The sequence below is a fragment of the Cebus imitator genome, unplaced genomic scaffold (assembly GCF_001604975.1).
Source record: "Cebus imitator isolate Cc_AM_T3 unplaced genomic scaffold, Cebus_imitator-1.0 Scaffold412, whole genome shotgun sequence".
NCBI classification, from domain to species: domain Eukaryota; kingdom Metazoa; phylum Chordata; class Mammalia; order Primates; family Cebidae; genus Cebus; species Cebus imitator.
This window is the reverse complement of record NW_016107727.1, coordinates 1855177-1878178: the sequence shown is the minus strand read 5'-3', so window position 1 is coordinate 1878178 and position 23002 is coordinate 1855177. Positions and strand designations below refer to the sequence as shown.

The window sequence follows — 23002 nt, the reverse complement described above, 5'->3', positions numbered from 1 at the left end:
TTTATTTGGCAACAGATTTATTTATTTATTTATTTATTTGAGACAGAGTCTCACTCTGTTGCCAGACACCAGGCTGGAGTGCAGTGGCACAATCTTGGCTCACTGCAGCCTCTGCCTCCTGGGTTCAAGCAATTCTCCTGCCTCAGCCTCCCAAGTAGCTGGGACTACAAGTGCACACGCCACCACGCCTGGCTAATTTTTGTATTTTTAGTAGAGACAGGGTTTCACCATGTTGGCCAGGATGGTCTCAATCTCCTGACCTCGTGATCCACCCCCCTCGGCCTCCCAAAGTGCTGGGATTACAGTCTTGCGCCACGGTGCCCGACCTGGCAACAGATTTATTAAAATATAATTCACATATTATACAATTTATTCATTTAAAGTGTACAATCTAATAGCTTTTATCTGCACTATATTCAGTTGTGTAATCATCACCACAACCAATTTTAGGACATTCTCATGACCCCATAAAGAAAACCCATACCCTTTAGTTCTCACCTCCCAACCTCTCTAATTTCCCAAACCCCTCACCACTAGCCTCTAGCAACTATCAATCTACTTTCTATATAAATAAACTTCCCTATTCTATGTGAGAAATTTGTTAATTTTAATGATGTTAAGGTTATCAATTTTTTTTTTTTATGGATTACAGTTTTGGGGTTGTATGTAAAATGTTATTGTTAAACTCTGGGTCACCTAGATTTTCTTCTAGGAATTTTATAGGTTTGCATTTTAAATTTTGGTCTGTGATCCATTTTGAGTTAATTATTGTAATGGGTGTAAAATCTCATGTGTAGAGTCATTTTTTTTTAACACACAGATGTCTAGTTATTCCAGCACCATTTGTTGAAAGACCTATCTTATTAGCTTCATTGCCTTCATTATTAAAGGTCAGTTGTCTATATTAATGTAGGTCTACTTCTAGGCTCTCTATTCTGTTTCCTTGATCTGTTTGTCTGTTCCTTTACCAATACCACATTATCTTGGTTACTGTAGCTTTATAGTAAGGCTTGAAATTGGGTAGTGTCAGTCCTCCGACTGTTTTTTTTTTTTCTTCAATGTTGCTTTATGTTATTTTAAATGGTATATTTAAATATTTTTATTTCTCACGTCTGTTGCTAATATGTTCAAATACCATTCTATTTATATATTAATCTTGCAGGCAGTTATCCTGCTGAAACAATTTATTATTTAAAATAGTTTATTAGATTTTTTTTTGTATTTTCCCTATACATGTATATTATTTACAATTGATTACATTTAAATTTATTTCTTTCCAATAATTATAATTTGATTTAATTTTTCTTCTTTTATCATATTGCCTAGAATATCTAGCACTATGTTGAGTAGAAGAGATAATAGCAGATATTCATGTTTCATTCCCATTGTCACAGGAAGAAGCTTAGTATTTCACCACTAAATATGATATTTGCTTTAGCTTTTTGTATGCATCTTTTATCAGATGAAAGAGACTCCTTATTTTTCTAGTTTGCTAATTTTTAAATCATGAAGAGAAGTTGAATTTATCACATTACTTTTCTTCATCTATTAAGATGATCATGTGATTTTTCTCCTTAATGAGGCATATTACATTGATTGCTTTTCAAAAATTGAACCAACTCTAAATTCTTAGTGTTGGGAAGGTAGTCTTGTGCATGCTATCTTTTGACCCCCACTTGGCCTTTTAAAATAGGTGTTGGGTCAAAAACATTTTCATAGCAAGAGATAAGCAGCCTACACAGCCTGTTCCAGGCTGCAAACATTTTTTGTATGTTTCAGACTTACTAAGTGTCCTTTCTTCTACTAAGTGTATGCAACAATGGCTCTTAGGAATGTCCTAGCTTTCTGTCTTTCAGACTGGGTTGGGGTGCGTGTGGATAAGGGCCCTTCCTCCAAGGCACAAGAAGTGTGTGCTTATCCAATTGCTCTGTGTTACTTGCTAGGGGGTACCATCTAGCCATGGGGAGTACCAACACACATTATTGAAGCTGATTTTGCTCTGTCTTTTTTCTATGCAAGTAAAGTGCTATTTCATCCAGGGCTTGACTGCATTATGTTCTCTTTCATGACTCTGATAAAGTGATGCAATACGCAGATGTGATTAGGGTCAATTCCTGGGATTAGTAAGTGGTGCCCAATGTTCTGCTTAACAGTTAGAATAACCTAATTTGGTCATAAAGTACTACCCTTTTTATATACTACTGGATTTGGTTTGATACTACTTAGTTGAGCAACTTTGCTTCTATTTTTCAAGAGATGAGATTGGCCTGTGGATTTGTTTTCTTGAAATGTACTCATCAAGCTTTGGAACCAACACTAAGCTGCCCTTGAAATGATTGAGAAATATCTCTTTTCTTCTATTACACTGAAGAATATGGGTAAAATTGGCATTATTTATTCCTTAAATGTTTGGCAAATTTTGCCAATGAAACTACCTGGGCCTACAGTTTACTTTGTGAGAAGCTTATTTATATATGCAATTTTAAAATTTTCTTCTGGTTTTTAGTTCTGTACATATTTTAAACTTACAAGACATTTATTATTATTGTTTTACACAGTCATTGTTCATTCAGATATACTCAGATATTTGCCATTACTGTTGTTCTTCACTTCTTGCTGCATATCTTAGCTATAATCTCTTTTATTTTACCTGAAATATATCCTTTAGTATTTCAATTACTGTGAAACTTCTGGTGAATAATTCCCTTTTGTTTATCTGAAAATGTCTTTATTTCACATTAGTTTGTAAGGGATATTTTTGTTAGCTTTAGATTTTAGATTTCTATGCTGACAGTTATGTTATTTGAGCAAAGTTATATTCAATGCTGACAGTTACATTCTTTTGGAACACAGAAGCCATCTTTACATTGTCTTCTGCCTCTCATTTATTCCAATGTACAGTCAGCAGTACATTTTCTTGCTGCTCCTTTGGTGGTAATATGTCTTTTTAATTTCTGTGTGCTTTTCTTGTCTTTAGTTTTCAGTCATATCTATGTTTTTAAGTAGGATCATTTTTGATTGAGTGCTAGGCCTTGAGATGATAATGTGGTGTTAATAATGAGGCTCTAGATGATGCTGTCATTTCTTTGAAGACATATACCCTTTGCTTTTGAAACCTATCCAAGTCACCTTAAAGGTTCCTTTGGAGTCCACTCAAATCCTGTTTTTCTTGTTTCTGGATTATAGCTGTTTGGAGAAGTGATGCTATCTGACTTTTGAGATAAGGTCATAAAAGATAATCGAGTTTCTTCCTTGTTCACTGGGCTATAAGCTGCAGTATGAGAAGATCAATTCTCCGAAGCTGCCATGCCAGGAGAAAGTCATGTGGTGAGGTCCTATGCAGGCATTCTAGTCAACATTTACATCTGAGCTTAAAGTTTGAATCATCTCAACACAAGCACCAGACACACAAATAAAGGAACCTCCAAGTGATTTTAGCCTCCAGCCATCAAGTGACTCCCAGCCTTCAAGGCTTTCCAGCTAAGGTCCCAATTATAGTATAGAAGAGACAAGTAGTCACCGCTGTGCCCTGGCTGGGAATTCTTGACCTGAAGAATCTGTGAGTATAATAAAATTGTTGCTTCATGCCACTAAACCTTGGGATTATTTGTTACACAACAATGGTAAAAGGAATGAGTATTGTGGAAGTGTCCAAAGAAATAAGAAAATGAAAATGAATAAAAAGTATAAGATTAGAAAGGAAAAATAGAGCTGCCATTTTTTATGGCTAATATAATTGTGTAAATAGAAAATGTAAAACAATATACAGATAAATTATTAATATTCACATATGAGCTTAGAAAATTTCTTGATACAAGGTCACCATACTATAATCAATTATATTTTTACATTGCAGTTATAAACATTTTACCTTTTTAAAAGGAAATATAAAGGGCAATGAATAGTCAGGACACTTCATGAAGACGACAAAAATAGGAGAAATTGCCATATTAGATTTCAACATACTTAAATTTATAGTAATTAATACAGTGTGATAATGGCACAAGAGTAGACAGATATCAGAAAGACTCATCCATGTATAATCATTTGATCTTTGACAAAGGTGATATTGCAAAACAGTGGGAAAAGGATGTAGTTTCGATTACTGGTGCTAGAATAATTGGACATCTATTTGAAAAGAAATAAACAATGTATATTTCAAACCTTACACCTAAATCAATTCCAGGTGGATTATAGATCTAACTGTAAAAAGCACCACAATAGGCTGGGCGCAGTAGCTCACACCTGTAATCCCAGCACTTTGGGAGGCCGAGACAGGTGGATCACCCGAGGTCAGGAGTTCAAGACCTGCCTGGCCAACACAGCAAAATCCCATCTCTACTAAAAACTAAAAAATTAGCCAGGCATAGCGGCATGCACCTGTAGTCTCAGCTCCTTGGTAGGCTGAGGCAGGATAATCACTTGAACTCTGGAGGTAGAGGTTTCAGTGAGCCGCGATTGCACCACTGCACTCCAGCCTGGGTGACAGAGGGAGACTCTGTCTCCAAAAAAAGCACCACAATAAGGCCTTTATAAATAAATGTAAGATAACATCTTCACATTCTCAGGGTCTGGAAAGATTTCTTAAACAATGCACAGAAAAGCATTAACCATAAAGGAATTATTTTATATTTGACTAATTATAAATGTTTTTAAGGAAAGACCAGTCTCAGGATAAAAGTTATTTGCAATATATAAGGGATAAAAGGCTGCTATTAGGAATAGAGAGAAAGACAAAAAAAAAAAAAATTCTTAACAGATATTCCACAAAATAAAATATATGAATAGCAATAAATATATGAAAAGATGCACACCTTCTTAGTAATCAAGGAAATGTAAATTAAAACCACAATGAAGTACTATTCCTCAGAAAATAGAAGTGCTAAAAGAGAAGTACAGGGTCCAGAATGAGGATCCTACATTAGTTTATACAATGCTAGTCATACCATACTTGGATTATAACAATTAATTCCCATACTATCTTTTGTAGAAGAGAGAAACTGACAAACTGAAACACATTTAGAGACACCTGTAGAGATCACAGCATATGAAGAATGGTTAGAGGAAAGGAAATATTAAGTTGGAGAAGAGAAAGCTTCGTATTACAAGAGTAAAGATGAGTTTATAATGGGTCATTATTAGAATTAAAGAAACATGAAAGGAAACAGATTTCAACTTAATCTCAGAAAATAATTTTCTAATGCTTTGAGCCGATCAAAAGCAGAACGGATAGGTGTATATATAAAGGGGAGTTTATTAAGAAACATTGACTTACATGATCACAAGGTGAAGTTCCACGTTAGGCCGTCTGCAAGGTGAGGAACAAGAAAGCCAGTCCAAGTCCCAAAACCTCAAAAATAGGGAAGCTGACAGTGCAGCCTTCAGTCTGTGGTTGAAGGTCCAAGAGTCTCAAAGATGAAGAACTTGGATTCCAATGTTGGAGAGCAGGAAGCATCTAGTACGGGAGAAAGATGTGGGCTGGGAGACTAAGCCAGTCTAAACTTTCCAAGTTCCTTTGCCTGCTTTTATCCTAGCAGTGCTGGAAACTGGTTAAATGGTACCCACCCAAACCAAGAGTGGGTCAGCATCTCCCAGTCCCCTGAGTCATATGTTAATCTCCTTTGGCAACACCCTCACAGACACACCCAGGAACAACACTTTGCACCCTTCAATCCAATCAAGTTGACACTCAATATTCACCATCACAGAGGGTTAGACTGACTTTTTAGGTTTTAAGGGGTTTAAAATTCCACCTTATCCCTATTCTGTCTATTCGTAATGAAAACCGAATTTATTCGCTTCTCCTGTGGAGTCAGTGATACCTAACGGAAGAGTGGGGCAGTAACTCTTAACTCAAACTATCAGAAAGTTTTGGAAAGAGTTGTTGCTTTTGCATAGAGTCCTATTGTTCCCTGAGATCATTTACTGTTATTGCTCAGGGACAACCCATGAAAGGACATTCTATCCTTCTGCTGGAATTCTGCACAGAGCTAATAAAAATTACATCTATAAGCCTGGCTTTTCCACGCTGTGCACGTTTATTTTCTACAGGTGAGTGGCACCCTCTAGTGGCTCTAATTATGAACTTACCATCTGGGGTGAGATCAAACCTTTGAATACAGTACTTCCAAGACTCCTTCTCTTAAGGAATCTGAATTCCTGCTGATGCATATCACTACACAGCAGGTAACTGAGACAGGCTAAGAATTACTAAGCATAACACTCTGTTACTTAAGCTACCCTATCTCCACTGCAGATATTCCCCCTCTGCTGGCACTTGAGGAGAACAACAGTATATCCTCTAATGTGCAGTAAATTTGTGTGTGATTTACATATTTACGTGTTAATGTGTTGTGTGTTAATAAAGGAAAAATGTTGTATTACTGATCTCCCATCTGCCAGAGAAGGCAGGAAGGTGGGCACCAGGGCATCACTGGGTGATGTTGGTGGTTCTTCCAAAAAAATCAAGGCTCTTTGAAGAACACCAAGACCCCAGGCATTCTTATTTTTGAATCATGAAGATTTGGTTACTCTTTGTGTCCCCATCCAAATTTCATCTTGAATTGTAAGCCCCATAATCCCCACGTGTCTAAGGAGAGACCTGGTGGGAGGTGACTGGATCATGGGGGTGATTTCCCCCATGCTGGTCTAGTGCTAGTGAGTTCTGATAAGATCTCACAGTTTTATAAGGCACTTTCCCCCCATTGTTTCTCACTCTTCTCTCTCCTGTTGCCATGTGAGAAGGTCCAAGCTTGCTTCCCCTTTGCCTTCCACCATGATTGTAAGTTTCCTGAGGCCCCCCCCCAGCTATGCAAAACTGTAAGTCAATTAAGCCTCTTTTCTTCATAAATTACCCAGTCTTTGGCATTTATTTATAGTGGTGTGGAAACAGACTAATACACACCACTTCACAGTGTATCAAACATAAAAATTCAAATGTACCTATATTCATACTTAAATATAAATATTAAATAAACATATTCTAAGATTTGTATAACTTTGTTTTTAAATTCAAAAATTTTCAACCACAAGCAATTCATTAAAATATACTTGACAGTGATTTCTCTGCAGAAACAGGAATTCTGCTTATGTGAGATAAAAATGTAAACTCCAAATTGTTTTCAAATGAAATGAAATTTTTATAAATACTAAACTTAATATTTAATAAAGTTGACATTATAATGTTTTTCAAATAGTTCATTAAACATTTCAACGTTGTAATTTTGTAGTGTTTTTGTAGGCAAATAATAATAATATTTTTACTTTCTCAAAAGTTTAAAAGTAGGTAAAATCTTTGCTTCTGGAAATGGTGGGCTAGGTGTTCTGGAACAACTCTCTTGATAAAGGAAATTTAAAATGTTGAAAGATACTTTTATAATATATGAGAAATAGCAAAGACCTCAAGAGGAAAGTGAGGGATTATCAGGGCAAGAAAAGATGATGAATTAAAACTCCGAAGAGCTCAGTGATAATAAAGAATGCTTCTGCTGAGGGAGCATTTGCCATTTGCCGGCCAAGAAAATTCAGCTACTTTTGGTATGGCGAATGAAAATAACTCACCTGGGGACTCTTAATTCTCAGTGAGGAGTGAGAGCACAGCAGCGTCCACTTGAAAAGAGGAAGGGAGTTAGTACGATAGTAGTATAAGACAAATCATGTTCATTTTGCCAAAAAAAAAAAAAAAACAGAAGGAAGAGTCTCCTGTTGCTTAGGCCAAAAAGTGCAGTAACAGTAGCCCTGATACTGGCAATGAGGAGAGTGACTAGATCATTCTGACTTACTTTTGCCTGATTATTTGTATAAAGATTTTGAGTTGTGTCTAAAAAAGGCAAGAGTTAGCTAAGTGGAGAGGTCAGCAAAGGTTATGAGAATGTGGGGTGAAGGTGAAGGGAGAGGTCAGCAAAGGTTATGAGAATGTGGGGTGAAGGTGAAGGAAGAAACAGGAAGAGCAAAGGCATGACAGTGACCCTAAATAGGACGATTGCAGTGCGCAGCCAATGATGATTACAAACATAGGGAAGTTAGTTTGGGGGAGGAATAAGTAAGACTGTATGAATAGCATGGGGCTAGATTACAGTGAAAACTATTTAGCAAGATAATTTAGGATTAGTTTGATAGTCAATGGAGAGCTAACTTAAGTACTTCTGCCTACACTGTCTTCAGTGACATATGAAATTTGTGTTTTAGGTTGAAAAAATAGCTAATTTTTTTTAGTACTTTCTTTCTTCCAGGCAGTGAGTTAACAGTTAATAGTTAAGAAGGTGGCCTCTGGAGTTGGTTGGACCAGATTCTAGCCCTGACTCTGGAATTTACTAGCTATATGATTTTACGAAAATTATTTTCCCGAGTTTCAGTTTCTTCATCTGTAAAATTAATGTAATAGTACCCACCTCTCGAGGTTGTTTTAAGGACAACAGGTAAAGAGATTAATTTGGAATTAGTATTTAAGACAGATTGGAGAAGGGAAAGCCTGTGGGCATGGAACAGTTACAAAGCTACTGCAATTACTGAGCCTAGGCAAAGGTAGTAAACCACTAGACTGGCGACAGTGGATAAACCCCAAAGGAAAAGAAGCAGGACAAGTGACTGACTCCTTCCCTCCACTCTCATTCATCTTGCAATTTCCTTTTTTTCTATTCATTTAACATAATCTTGGAACCTGAAACCACACGTTGAAGTATATGGTCCGTCTCTGGACACTATCAACTGTTTGCTTATTTCCCTAGAGCTACAAATAAACATCTGATCTCTCTCTTCTCCATTTCAACATCTGCAATATGTTCTCCAAAATCCCTTACTTCAGTCAGTTAAAAAGCAAAACAAAAATCATTCCTCTTATTACACAATATTTTCAATTTTTTCTTTGTAATTTCTTCCTCCATTCTTAAACTTGCCAATCAGGCCTTCTGCAAATTCCCACCAAAGCAGGGTTTCCTAATTTAACAAAACGCAAAACTCAAAAAGAAAACCAATCCTGCCATTTCTGGCTTAGGGAAACCTGAAACTTTCCTTCAATACTCTGTGGCATTGCTCAGTACTTTAGTGCCTAATTCCTATTTCGAGCTAAGATCAGAAAAACCACTATGCAATAGCAATCTTAAAATGCGCAAGGCTTTGAGAACATGGGTTTTCAACATACAGCTTGCTCTTTCAGGATCTGTCTTCTTATTTGCATACATTGCTGAGCAGGAAGTTATACGCAGTACTTTTAGTCTCCGCGTGAAAAGGTCCTTCAAGCTAATCTAATTCAATTCAGTTCTCCTTTTTCTTTTTCTTTCTTCTTCTCCTAGCCCTCTTCTCGGAGAAGGAATCGTCAAAAATCAATGTTTCAACAGATCTCGCGGTGCTATTCGAGATTCCCTATTTAAAAAAAAATAGAATTGATGCAACAGCCTGTTCCTTCCGGGGTTTTGGGCTGGAATTGCCGTGCTTAGAGAGCCCGGTGGAAGCTGCTAAAGGCGGAGGCGGGGCTCTGGCGAGTTCCCCTTCCACCTTCCCCCACCCTTCTCTGCCAACCGCTGTTCAGCCCCTAGCTGGATTCCAGCCATTGCTGCAGCTGCTCCACAGCCCTTTTCAGGACCCAAACAACCGCAGCCGCTGTTCCCAGGATGGTGATCCGTGTGTATATCGCATCTTCCTCTGGCTCTACGGCGGTAAGGAGAGTGGGGAGTCCACCTTTGTTGTTTTTCCTACACACCAGTCCTCTGCTGCCCCAGAACCATTAAATTGCAGAAGTTTCTCTGGCAGCTTCTTCTTCGGAAGACTCATGCATCCCCCACTCCACCCCTCTTCTTCCCTTTTTTCCCTTTGTTGCAACGATTTCATTTTTTTCCCCATAGAGTTCAGCTTTGTTTGCCTCGTGACGTTGGGGGGCCACGTTTCACGGTCTTTAGAGTTAGGCGAAATCAAGTAAAATCGCACACTGGTGAATTTGAAAGAGCGGGAGAGATATTTGATGAATACGCTGAAAGTGCTGAGGCAAAGAGGAGTGCACTTCTGTAAAGGATGGGGGTACACGTGCTGTAACTGATTGGGATTGAGTGGAGGCCTACTGAGGCATTGTGATTATTTTGGGTGACTGAGACCCTGGTAATAGAATTACTTTGAGAGTGTGTGGAAGAAAGTGGTTAACTTGAGCTTAAAGGCCTCTTAGAACTAGACAAACTGGGAGGGGAAGTTGGGAACAATGACATAAATTTTTTTTAATATTACAAGAGATTCAGTCTTCCCCCTATATTGTCCCTTATTTTGACTTTTTCTGTTCTTTCAAAGTATTTTAAAGTTCCCTCAGTGCTTCAAATATATTGAGAACTGGAAAGGGAGCTAAGTGGCTTGTGTAGTGGCAAGTTGAGTGTGTGCTGCTTCAAATGATAGGACTTTCTCCTTCATGGATTCACTTACTCTTAATTTAGAATAACAATTTTTCAGCAGCTGTGGGGAGAATATGATAAACTGGGGTGAAAGATGAGTGTATATCCATTATCAATGAAAGTGCTTCTGCTTTTCACAACTCAAGAGAAAAGCCAACAGTGGCAAGAACAGATGTGTGGTTTCAGGATGTAGGATACAGGGACCCCTTCCATCTTCTTGAGCTTTAGAGGAGCAACTAATTTAGGTTATTGCGTGTTTTTATTTTTTGGCTTGTTTATTTACACCTGAGAGGATGTGGAATAGAACTGAAGGTTATGTTAAATCACAAAAACTTTGATCTTTGAACTTTGTCTTCTCTGGCCATCGTGTGTGGATATGTTTATACAATTTTGGAATATCAGAAAATTTAATATTACATTTTTGAACAAGTTCAGGTTGAAAAAAAAGAACAACTTTTATATTTCTGTTGGACCTCATTTTATGAGCATCTTGCTTTAGTGTTTTCCGCACATATTGTCTAATATTTCAAAGTAAAGTTTGAGTTGCTCAAAGTCGCAACTCAATTCCAGCTTAATGGCTTGAGTTAAAGCCCCAATGAGACTGAACAAATCAGGCAGTTAGTTCTGCTTTGGGAGTCATGCAATTTCAATACTGTTATTTATTCTTTGCGTTCTCCTTCTTCTACCCCTCCCTCAAAAGTAGATTCAAGAAAAAACTGCTTTCAGAATTTCTATTCAAGTAAGAATAACTGCACCTCTCTTTGTTAAGTCTTAAGTTTCTAAGAGCCTTAGAAATGGCTACTGTCTTCTATTATTTCCTTTATTGGACTCTATTTTTTTTTTTATTTCAACTTTTATTTTAGATTCACATGGTACATGTGCAGGTTTGTTACACAGGTATACTGTGCAGGGTTTGGAGTACCATTGAACCCGTCACGCTAGTAATGAGCGTAGTGCCCAATAGGTAGTTTTACTACCTTTGCCTTCCTCCCTCCCTCCTCTGTAGTCTCCAGTGTCTGTTTTTTCCATCTTTGTTGGACTCTATTGTGGAAGACCATGCAAATGGAAGACGTTTATGGTATTTGTATTCTATTTCATTTTTTATCATGAGTAATTAGGAATTTGTCTACTGTAGTAGTTTCAGTTGATATAAACCTGTTGTCAAAATTCTATTTCATAATGCCAAAACAAATCCTTGCTTTATTATAATATTACAACACTTTTAAAAAATACTAAAACAGTATAAAGTGAGTACTTGTTTATAACGTGGAGTGATTATTTACTTCAGAAAGGCACTTTTCAGTTTGCAGTACTAAAGTTCTCCTTTAAGATTGATGCCCGCCCTATTTGTTTTAATACATAAATTAGAAAATTTTGAGCAAGTATCCTGATAGAACCCTACAATTACACAAAGTGAAATACTTCAATAAATGACTAAGTTTAGTTGTCTGAAGAACAGTTAAAAGCTTCTTTGGTTTGGATTGATAGTAGCCGACTGTTTCTTAATCTTCCTACTGGTTGTCATTAAAAAAAAAAACAAAAAACAATAATAGATGTTATACTGGGCAGAGTGGGGGATCTGAATCTGTGATAATTGGCAATCGGTGTCAACTTATTTTGTCTATATTCCAAGACTCTTTGTACCTCATAACCTTATTAAAAAAAATGTTTAAAAAATGTGGCCTAACAGTGAAGAGTAGCACTTGCTTCTCAAAAGTTTAGAAATGAAAACAAATATGTTGGCCTTTGCAGTGGATTTCTTTTTTTATTTTTATTTTTATTGATATATCATAATTGTATGTATTTATAGGGAACACGTGATATTTTGATACATGCATACAATGTGTGATGATCAAATTAGCGTAATTAGGATATCCATTACTGCAAACATTTGTCATTTATTTGTGTTGTGAACATTCCAAATATTCTAGTTGTTTTTTCTAGCTATACAACAAATTATATTGGTAACTGTAGTCACACTATTGTGCAATTGAACAGTGGATCTTATTTCTTCTATCTAACTGTATTTTTGTACCCATTAACCAACCTCTTCATTCGTCTTTTCCCCCTACCCTTCTCAGCCTCTGGTAACCACCATTCTACACTATATCCATGGGATCAACTTTTTCAGCTCCCACATGAGTGAGAACGTGTGATAGATATGTCTTTTGTCTTTCTGTGTTACGTCTTCATTCACTTAAAATAATGTCCTCCAGGCTCACCTATGTTGTCACAAATAACACCATTTCATTATTTTTATGGCTGAATAATATTTCCTATTCATTCATCCATTGATGGACACTTAGCCACATATCATAGCTATTTTGAATAGTTCTTTAATAAGCATGGGAGTGCAGATATTTCTTTGATATACTGATACCCTTTCTTTTGAATCTATACCCAAAAGTGAGATTGCTAAATCACGTGGTAGTTCCATTTCTGTTTTTTGGAGAAACCTCTGTGCTGTTTTCCATAGCAGCTATACTAATTTACATTCCCACCAAAAGTGTACTAGTATTCCACTTTCTCAGTGTCCTTACCAGCATTTGTTATCTTTTTGGTAATAGCCATTTTAATTGGAGTGAGATGTTGTCTCATTGTGGGTTTGATTTGCATTTCCCTGATGGTTAGTGATGCTGAACATTTTTTCTTATACCTGTTTGCAATTTGTATGCCTTCTTTGGTGAAATCTTTATTGAAATCATTTGCCATTTTAAAAAATTGGATTATTTGTTTTTGGTGTTTTGTTTTGCTGCTGACTTCCTTATATGTTCCACATATTAATACCTTGTCAGATGGATAATTTGAAAATATTTCCTCCCATTTTTAGATTTCTCTTCACTTTATTGGTTGTTTCTTTGCTGTGCAGAAGCTTTTTAGCTTAATATAGTTCCATTTATCTATTTTTACTTTCATTGCCCTTTTTTGAGGTTTTACTCAAAAAATCTTTGCCCAGACCAATGTAATGGACTTCTTGATAGTAACCATAATAATGATTGCCAGTAGAAACCCTTAACTATGTCAGATACTATCTCATTTTTTAAACTAATCCTTTGAATTAAGTACGATGATTATCTCTATTTTTCAGAAAAGGAAATACAGTATACAGGTTCAAAGAGTAAACAACTTTTTTAAGGTTACACAGTTAGTAAACCATGGAGCTTGAATCTAAGCAAGATGTTTGAGTCCAAAGAATATGTACTCAACCACCAAGAAATGCATCCTCCCAGTGATTAATGGCAACTAGTAGGCGTGAGGAGATAAATTTGAACATGAGGTGACAGGTAGGGGAAGAAGTATGTCGTGTAAGTGGAAAAAGAGTTGCCTGGGCATGTGCATATAGGGGAATAGAGGAATGAGCAGCTATTTCCCATAAATGGGATATTATGTCTAATAGGGAATGTCAGTAAGTAGGATAAGTGACTATTCACCCAAGGCCAAGAAGATAGAGAAAACCTACATATTAGGAAAGCCTAAACTGGTCTGGTATAGGTCAAGGTATAAAATTCAAGTCTTAATACTGTTTAGTTTGATCGGAACCATTTAACAAGAGTGCAGCTTCCAAGTTGTCTGTCTATATGAAATGATTTCTGTTTGTTCAGAATTGTTTATGCATGTCTTAGCTCACTGTGACACAGAGGTATATGCCATGTTTTGTTTCTTGAGATTGTAATGCCTTGTAAATTTACATTTAATGGAAAATGAATAGTAATCCCAAAGCCCATATAACTTAATAAATTGCAATAACTTTTTAGCAAAAATCAAAATTGGCCTAGAATGAGAATTTCTGGGAGAATTTTAACCGGTTTGGGAGTTTTTTCCCCATACTTATTTCCCCAAGACCCATAATGATCTCCATTCCATGGCATCTATGTATTCTATATGTGCTTTGGTGTAGGAATTTTAAGATTGTGGGAAATAGATGATTTCTTAGGGTTTTATCTGTGAAGCAAATTTTAAAATTGATATATTTTATATAAATGATAAAACAGGAGCCAGTTGTAGCTTGGATTGTCCATAAATTAAATATACATAGTTTTTCACTATGGTTGTACTCTGCACAATTTATAACAACAGAAAAAACAACATTCTTGATTGTGTGATCATTAGTCACTATTCACAGTATTTTCTTCATCTGGATAATGTAGAAGAGCAAGACACATTTCTTCATTATGTGGTTCTCAAATAATTATATCTTAGGTGCATAATGTTTTGCTGCTCTCAGTACTTATACATTGAACATTGATTTCGTGGATGCAAGGGTTTCTGTCGTATCTTTCAAAGTTTGTTTGAATGTTGTTTAAAGGTGTTCATAGAAGGTGTTCACTTAGAAGACCAAAATTAGAGACTGTTCACCAAATGACTTGTACATGGCTTTTGGAGGTTCCTAACGGTGGAAAGTGTCAGCTTTCACATGGCAAATGCAGAGACTCAAGATCAATGCTTTCAAATTGATGCTTAGTATTTGATGGCTGATTCCCTAAATTTCACAGAAACAATGGCAAAGCCATTGGGAAAATTTGGCCCAAAAAGGGGCTTGGGTATCAGTGATGGTGATTCTTTGGCATTTAAAAAGATGCTTAAATGTTGAACGGTTGTAGAGAAGAATATACTGTGAAAGTTTAGTAAAGATTCATTATCTGGTAGAAGAGAAAGAGAAAATGGATTTATCTCTAGCACAAAGATGAGATACTTTCTCGAGGAAGGGTTTTGGTCAATAAATGTTAAGCTCAACCCTCCACCGGGGTTGGCCTAAGGAAAAAAATAAAATAAAACCTCAAGTACCAATCAGATTGAATGTTCTCTGTAGCTAATCTTTAAAATATTTTCTGAAATATATATTGTTCCATTAACCATGTATAATTTACAAAAACATTTCCTACTTTAATGGAATTATCAAGTTGAATTTTGTATTCCGTCTCTTACTAATAAAAGGAAACAGATTAAGAGAGAAGCTGTTGGTTAACTATCTGACCATCTGTTTGTTTTCAGATCTACTTTGCAGCCCACAAGGAGGCCTTTTAAACCCAGCCCTTAATTACTTTCTTCAGTCCAGACCAAGATTAAACAAAAGTACATTTAGAGAGACAGGGCGGTTTATTTTTATTAATATGAGAGACAAAGCTGACTTTTTACACTTGGCCAGCAGAGAAGAATTTTAAGCAAGAGGATTTTTTTCTAGCTGAGGTCTTGCATGTTGGTTTTATTCGCTTGTGTGAAATCTTACAGACTGTCAGAACGTCAGGCAAAATTTTCAATTATAAGTTTAAAAATATCATAACAAATTCAAAGACTGTATAAAGTATTCAATGACAGTAGTTTTTTTGTTGTTGTTGTATTGCCCTTTCGTTAGCATAACTAAGATTTTTTTTTTTTTTTTTAGGATGGAGTCTTACTCTGTCACCCAAACTGTGGTGTGGTGATGTGATCTTGGCTCACTGCAACCTCTGCCTTTCAGGCTCAAGCGATCCTACTGCTTCAGCCTCTCAAGTAGCTGGGACCACAGACATGTGCCACCAAGTCTGGCTAACTTTTGTATTTTTGGTAGAGACAGGGTTTCACCATGTTGCTCAGGTTGGTCACGAACTCTTGAGCTAAAGCGATCTGCCCTCCTCGACCTTCCAAAGTGCTGAGATTACGCGTGTGAGCCACCGCACTCAGCCGCTAAGATTTGACTTTAGTAGTAGTAAAGACAACACTTACTTATGCATTGTATATGTCTGGCAAGGTGCCCAGGGCTTCACCTACATTATTTTATTTAATTGATCTTTACAATAACATTTTAACATAGTTATTACTATGTTAAAATATTCACAGATTAAAATTCATTTTATGTAATTGGAGGGGGTATCTCTAAGATCCAAAACATAGGTACATTGCTCAAGATCAAAGAGATAGAAATGGCAGAGCTGTGATTAGAGCCTTGGTGTTCAGATTTCAGAACCCACTCCTAAAGACTGCATTATTTACATATCCTCTGTATATAGGTATTGAATAGAAATTACCAGTAATACATAAAAATCCTGTTATATGATTTGGAAATAAATTACCATTTAAGAGGGGATGATGTCCAAGTAGGCAAATGTGTCCTCATTCATATCCATACTCGAGAGTGAGGTGAAGTTGGCATTGGTAGGCAGGCTGGGTGTAGGGAGGATAGTAGCACCATGCTTTTTTATAATTTAGTTCTTTTTTTTAATCAAATGAGATAATTGAGGACACACTTAAAAATAATATTTGTCTGTACTGTCTTATGCTGGCCTGTGTTACATATTGAATTTTTATGACTGATTCTCTTCCATGTTATGTGGCTATAGACCAACATAATTAAAAGGTGGTTTTTATGATTCTGTAAATCTAAATTAACCAGGGAGGCAGTACTGCTATAACTTGTAAACTATGGTTTTAGACTCTCGTCCTAGAGTTCTGGCCATTTAGCTTAGCCCTTTTTGGAAATGAGACCCTATTCTAGGGTTAGGGTTGAGCCAAGCCTTTCTGCTTGGGGGCTTTCCAAAAATGAGTCAAGACAAATAAAATTTCCCCTTTCAAAGACACCAGAAAATATTCATCTTAAGTAACATTTAATACATGAGAAAATGTTGTCTGTTTTACCATCATCTTTCAGCCAGTTGTTTCATTATAAGTGCAGCATATTTTTCTGTTAAAATGATGAGTAAATATATACTTAATAGTAGTTGTATGATACTGGAGACCATTCTCTTCAGTATGTTATATCAAATTTGATTTAGAAGAAAGACAAGCATAGACAATTACTTAATTTATTAAACATATGATGAATCATCTTACTTTAATTGCTTATGCAAATTGTCAGCTTTAGTGGATAATAATACTAAGAACTGTAATTCATTGAGTACTTACAGTATGTCAGGCACACCAGTAAGAACTTTATATGTATTATTTCATTTTTCTGACAACTCAATGAAGCCAGTACCCTTATGATCTCTGTTTTTAAGAAGAGGGGCTCGGAGAACTAACAAGGTCACAGAGCTGGCAAAGCACCCCCCAGGTCTGTCTGATTCCAGGGCCCATGATCTTAAGCCCTATGCTATTCTGCCTACTGGTTGATATTCACTAATTACCCACTCTGAATGCAGCTCTGAAACTGATTTACAAGTCATTGTAATACTTCTTTTCTGATGAACTTGAAAAACCATGAAAAATACTTCTTAATTAATTGGACTATAGCAGTACTTGGTCTATAGAAATACTGAGGATAATTCTGGTGATCTTTTACATTAAGTGGAGAACTTGAGTTTATCAGAGGAGAAAATCAAAGTTATAAATGCTGAGTATACACTTTTAGTTAGAATGCAGAACACATACCTTTATCCCAATTTCGGAAAATCATTTTATTGCAATCTAATGAAAAGTAGATAAGATGGATTTCTTTTTGAAGGTATTTTAAAGCTTTTTTAGCTTTAAGGATGAGATACGTGTTTTTGGCTGTTGCCTGTGTGATTTGAGTAGGTCATAAAACTTTCTTTGCCTCTCATCATTCTCACAAGTTGAATATGAGTAACTAAAAATGAAGAGTATCATGAAAGAAAGCTTCCACAAGTGTGTGATGGTTAATACTGAGTGTGAACTTGATTGGATTGAGGGATTCAAAGTATTAATCCTGGGTAGTGTCTGTTGTGGATGTTGGAAAAAGAGATTAACATTTGAGTCAGTGGGTTGGGGAAGTCAGATACACCCTTAATCTGGTGGGCACAATCTAATCAGCTGCCAGCAAATATAGAGCAGGCAGAAAAATGTGAAAAGGCAAGACTGGCCTAGCCTACATCTTTCTCCCAAGCTGGATGCTTCCTGCCTTCAAACATCGGACTTTAAGTTCGTCAGTTTTGGGAGTTGGACTGGCTTTCATTGCTTCTCAGCTTGCAGACAGTCTATTGTGGGACCTTGTAATCATGTAAGTTAATACTTAATAAACTCCCCTTTATATATATATGTGTGTATATATATATGTGTGTGTGTATATATATGTGTATATGTATATATATATCTTATTAGTTCTGTCCCTCTAAGAGAACCGTGACTCATACAAAGTGTTATTGGAAATTCATTACTAAAAATAATGAAATCTGATCTCATAACTTCAGAAAAAGCATAATTGGTCTTGTGAGTCAGGAAATATTTTGAACTTCTCAAAGATGCAGTAGTTGGGGTGAAGTATTTTCAGTGAGTTCTTACTTAAAATTTAAGAGGAAAGGTAGGCCTAGCACAATGGCTAATGTTTGTAATCCCAGTACTTTGGGAGGCTTAGTGGAGATGATCATTTGAGGCTAGGAGTTTGAGACCAGCTTGGGCAACAAAGCAAGACAAAAAATAAAAAAACAGAAAAGAATAAAGGTGTTAAATTTAAACTTTCTAAACAATGTTGAGGGGACAATCAGGGTTGTTGGTGGTGATGAGACAATTTTCCAGTTAACAAGACAAATAACTGGTGAGTTTTAAAGTGAGCAAAATGGAAGTGTGGACAATTTTATGCCTGACTTTGAATTTATGTGATTTTTTTTTAAAAGAGGATATTGAAAGGCAAGTAAAAAATATTGTGAAAAAAATGTGACTAAACATTTATAAATTGTCCAAATTGTACATCAGATTAGGATTTTTTATTAGATTTTTAAGTTAATGTCAAAGAATGGGTTTTGTTTAGCCTGTGTTTATATCCAGTTAGAAATTATGTGGCTATGATTAGGCTCTGTTTCGGGAGCTTAAGAGAAGAGTACATATCTCACTTGGGATTTAATCTGACTCTACCCAAGAGTTGAACTGGAGAAGTAATGTACACCTCCCAGGGGATCCTTATGATGCCCAAATGTCAGGGACTGCTTGGGACAGATCCCACCAGACACACAGCATGTGTGTACTTTCCAAAGTCAGTCACTAGGTTTCATGAAAACTCAAAGCATCTAATATGACCTTGTCAAAATTATGTCTACATGTCCAAGTGGATTTACTGTAAATCGATGTCTAATTACTTTTTGAAAATTATTTATTTACAGAGATTGAATTGTTTTTTTTTTTCATTTCCTATTATGGTTGGGTAGGGAAGTCTTTGAATTGTACTTTCTGGTGGTTCGAGTATAAAACCAGTGATACAGTGCATAAACATTATATTGCTTAAAATATATGAGAATGCCTGAAAAGGAGCTATTAGTACAAAAATGAGATTCCATTTTGTGCAACAGCTCATGTAAGAGAAGAGATTTGGGGGAAAAAAAAAAAAAAAAAACAAAAACAAGATTCAAAACGTTGAATTATCAAAACATGGATTTCTCCAAAAGCAGTTATAAAAAAAATAGTTAGACTATCTCCCAGTGATTGAGGTAATCATGATTCTTCACCCACACCTCCACAAATTTCCAACACTTGATGTCACACAATTTCTTAAAATATTTCAAGTTAGAGGGGGCCAGAGACTTCAAGCGACAGCGACACAAGATGGCAGCCACCATGGGCTTGGGAATAAAAATCCTCGCAATTTCCGACTGTTGGAAGAACTTGAAGAAGGCCAGGAAGGAATAGGAGATGACACAGTTAGCTGGGGTCTAGAAGATGAAGAAGACAGGTATGATAATTGGGTCTCCAAGAACAGTTGATGAAAACCGAATATACAGCCTTAAAATAGAATGTGGACTAAATACCCAGAAGCACCTCGCTTTGTAAGATTTGTAAAACTAATTAATATGAATGGAGTTAATAGTTCTAAATGCAGTGGTGGACCCAAGAGCCGTATCAGTGCTAGCACAGTGGCAGAATTCATATAGCATGAAAGTTGTCCTACAAGAACTTCGGCATCTAATGATGTCTAAAGAAAGTACGAAACTCCCTCAGCCGCCCGAAGGACAGTGTTACAGCAATTAATCAAAAAGAAAAACCACAGGCCTTCCCTTCCCTCCCCATTCAATTTAAGCAGTCTTCATTTTCCACAGTAGTAAATTTTCTAGGTACGTCTTATAGACCTCAAAGTACTGTAAAAAGCAATCTGTTCTGGAATAGTACTGTAAAAGGTACTGTAAAAAGCAATTCCATTCAAAGGAATTTATCTTAAGATACTGTAAATTATACTAATTTTTTGTCCATTTGAAATATATAAGTTGTGCTATAACAACAAAAAAATTTGAAGTTAGAATGGTGGCATTAATTTGTGTATTTGTTAGTAAAAATATATAGAAATTTTTATTTCATATGATTAATGGTGAGTCATTTTTCTATGTAAAAGCATATGATACAAAGATAGATGGCATGTTGCATATAATAGCATTATGCGTCTTTTCTAATTTTTTTTTTTAGTTTCAGCAAGTGCCTTCAGCAACTTTCAAGTCATATAAGGCAGATTTCTGCACCTAATTAACAGATTTTGAGGCAAGGTTAATATTTTTACGGTTTATTTTTTAACTTTCCAGCTAATTAGTGGACCCGTCAAAAGTTAAAAATACTTTGTAGAACTCTACTGTAGAATAGTACTATTTCAAAATTAAACAAAGTGATGAGCAACAGCTTGTCTACCTCTTTCACTTCTTATTACACAGGATATAATTATAAATTGGTACATTTCTAAATAAATATTTGTTCACATATGAATGGATGGCTTGTTGAAATTCAAGTGTAAAACAGGCCACCCAAGTGGAGATTTGCAGTTGCTAGTTGGAGGTGTGTGACTAGAGTTTGCGAAATTCACATATAGGTGCTGCTTCAAACCTTGGATAAGAGTGGGCTCACTAGGAGAAAGGGATTATGGCATGAGATGAGAAGAGAGCTGAAAACAAGAACAGGACTTTGCTAAAAGTTCACATTTAGGAGGAGGTGAAAGAAACAGAAACAACAGGAAACAGGTGGATTCATTAGGAAAGATCAGAGTAACATCTTGTAGTAGAAACCATGGCAAGGAAGAATTTTCAAGGAGAATGAACATTGTTTGTTAGTTTCATACAGGAATTATGAAAACTGATAAAAGGTCATTGAATTCAAAATAAGGAAATGATTAATGACCTTGGAGATAAGCAGTTACAGTAGAGTGGTGAAAACAACAGCGTGATTGGGAAAGGTTAAGAAATGGAGCACATAATGTAGAAGAGATGAGTATGTAGACTAATATTTGGTGAGAGGAAAGGAGAAGGAAGATGGCTGAAAATAGTTAAAATTATATTATTCCAGAGTTGTTAAAAAAGAAGAAAATTAAGTGAACTGAAATTTTTCCTAATAAAATCCTATTTGTCTGTTTTCCCAGCCTAGATTTATCAGATCATTGTTGATTCTTTAATTTCACCATAGAATCAATTTTAAACTACCTCAATTTCTGGTAGCTGAAACATTCAATAATTAATATTTGGATATTGTGACACAGAGAGAACATGAATATTTGTGACAGGTAAGAATGAAAGCAAATATTTTTATATTGTTCTACTTGAGAATGTCCAATGAATAGTTTTATCAGACAAATGAATATTATTTAAAAAGCATTTAATTACCTTTGTAAAATATAAGCAGGAAAGTCAAAGTTCTCATAAAAAGTATGAAAAACAGCTGGACAATTTTTATTTCCACCATTTATTTGTTTAACTTTAGTAAAGACCAGTTTGAGTCTTTAGAACAGATTGCTTTTTACACTTTGACTTCTTGCTGTGGGATGGATTATGTTAGTCATAAGAAAGTGTAACTGATCTAATACTTTACACGTATTTTCCTTTCCCCCTAATGCTAATCTAGCTTCTAGGAGGCTGGAAAGAGTATAGGGTTAGAATGTTGGTAGGCAGATGATTTTCTTTAAGATTCCTGGGCTGACTTAAGATCTGGAGAATACTATTCAAGAAAGAAGATAAAGAAAGGTAAATGGAATTAAATCAGAAGTTTGGGATTCCATATCAATGACATTATTAAATTCTAGAGGAGAGAGTTTATGGAGCTTTGGTTCCATAAATCTCCCCTAGAATTTCATACTTCTACATTCAATACTTCTGCATTGAAGTAACTTGATAGTATGTGCATATACATGTACCATATAAACACTTGGCAGAGATGCTCAAGTGCAGAGCTTTGCACAGGGTGGACAATTTGAATAGATTATGTAGATAGGTCCTGCCGATTCTGGATCTATGATTTGTGCTTGAAAATTATCTTGCTTTCATCCTCAAATTCACTCAATCATTCAGAAAATACTTATTGCCAGCCACTGGACTAAACTCTGGACCTAGGCTCTCAAGGATGAGAAAAGGCCAGGAATAAAGATTTCCTCAGCCTCCTCCCTGGGCCATAATGAGGGAGAAAGTATGGGGATGTCAATTTGAGGGACTAGGTTACATGGCCTGCAAATAAGAAGGGACTTAAGGCAGAGGTTCTTTAGGGACTCCCTGCCTGCCTGCTGGTAAACTGTCTCACAGAAATGAGCATTCTCCTGTCCCCCAACAAGTGTGCAAACATAGTCTGCCTACCCTCTCCAGTCACCCTGACAATGCTCTTCCTGTTGAATGACAGTTCTGAAAAGTGATAATTTATTACTTCAATTAAACTTTTACCGTTTTCTTGCCATTTCGCTAGACAGAAGTGTGGATAGTAGATCCTAAGCACAATTTTCACTTCCTTCTTATACTGGAACATTCCCCAAAGTC

The 23002-nt window shown here is 36.1% G+C and overlaps 1 protein-coding gene and 1 pseudogene across 1 annotated transcript in view; both read left to right on the top strand.

Annotated features, from left to right (window-relative positions):
• Positions 1-9166: 9166 nt before the first annotated feature.
• SH3BGRL (SH3 domain binding glutamate rich protein like) overlaps positions 9167-23002 on the top strand; it is a 105260-nt gene continuing 91424 nt past the window's right edge. The window contains exon 1 of the mRNA XM_017509230.1: positions 9167-9653. Coding sequence (XP_017364719.1) covers positions 9609-9653 — 45 coding nt within the window. The 5' untranslated portion in view covers positions 9167-9608. The remainder of the gene's footprint in view (positions 9654-23002) is intronic.
• On the top strand, positions 19836-22403 carry LOC108289713 (annotated as a pseudogene).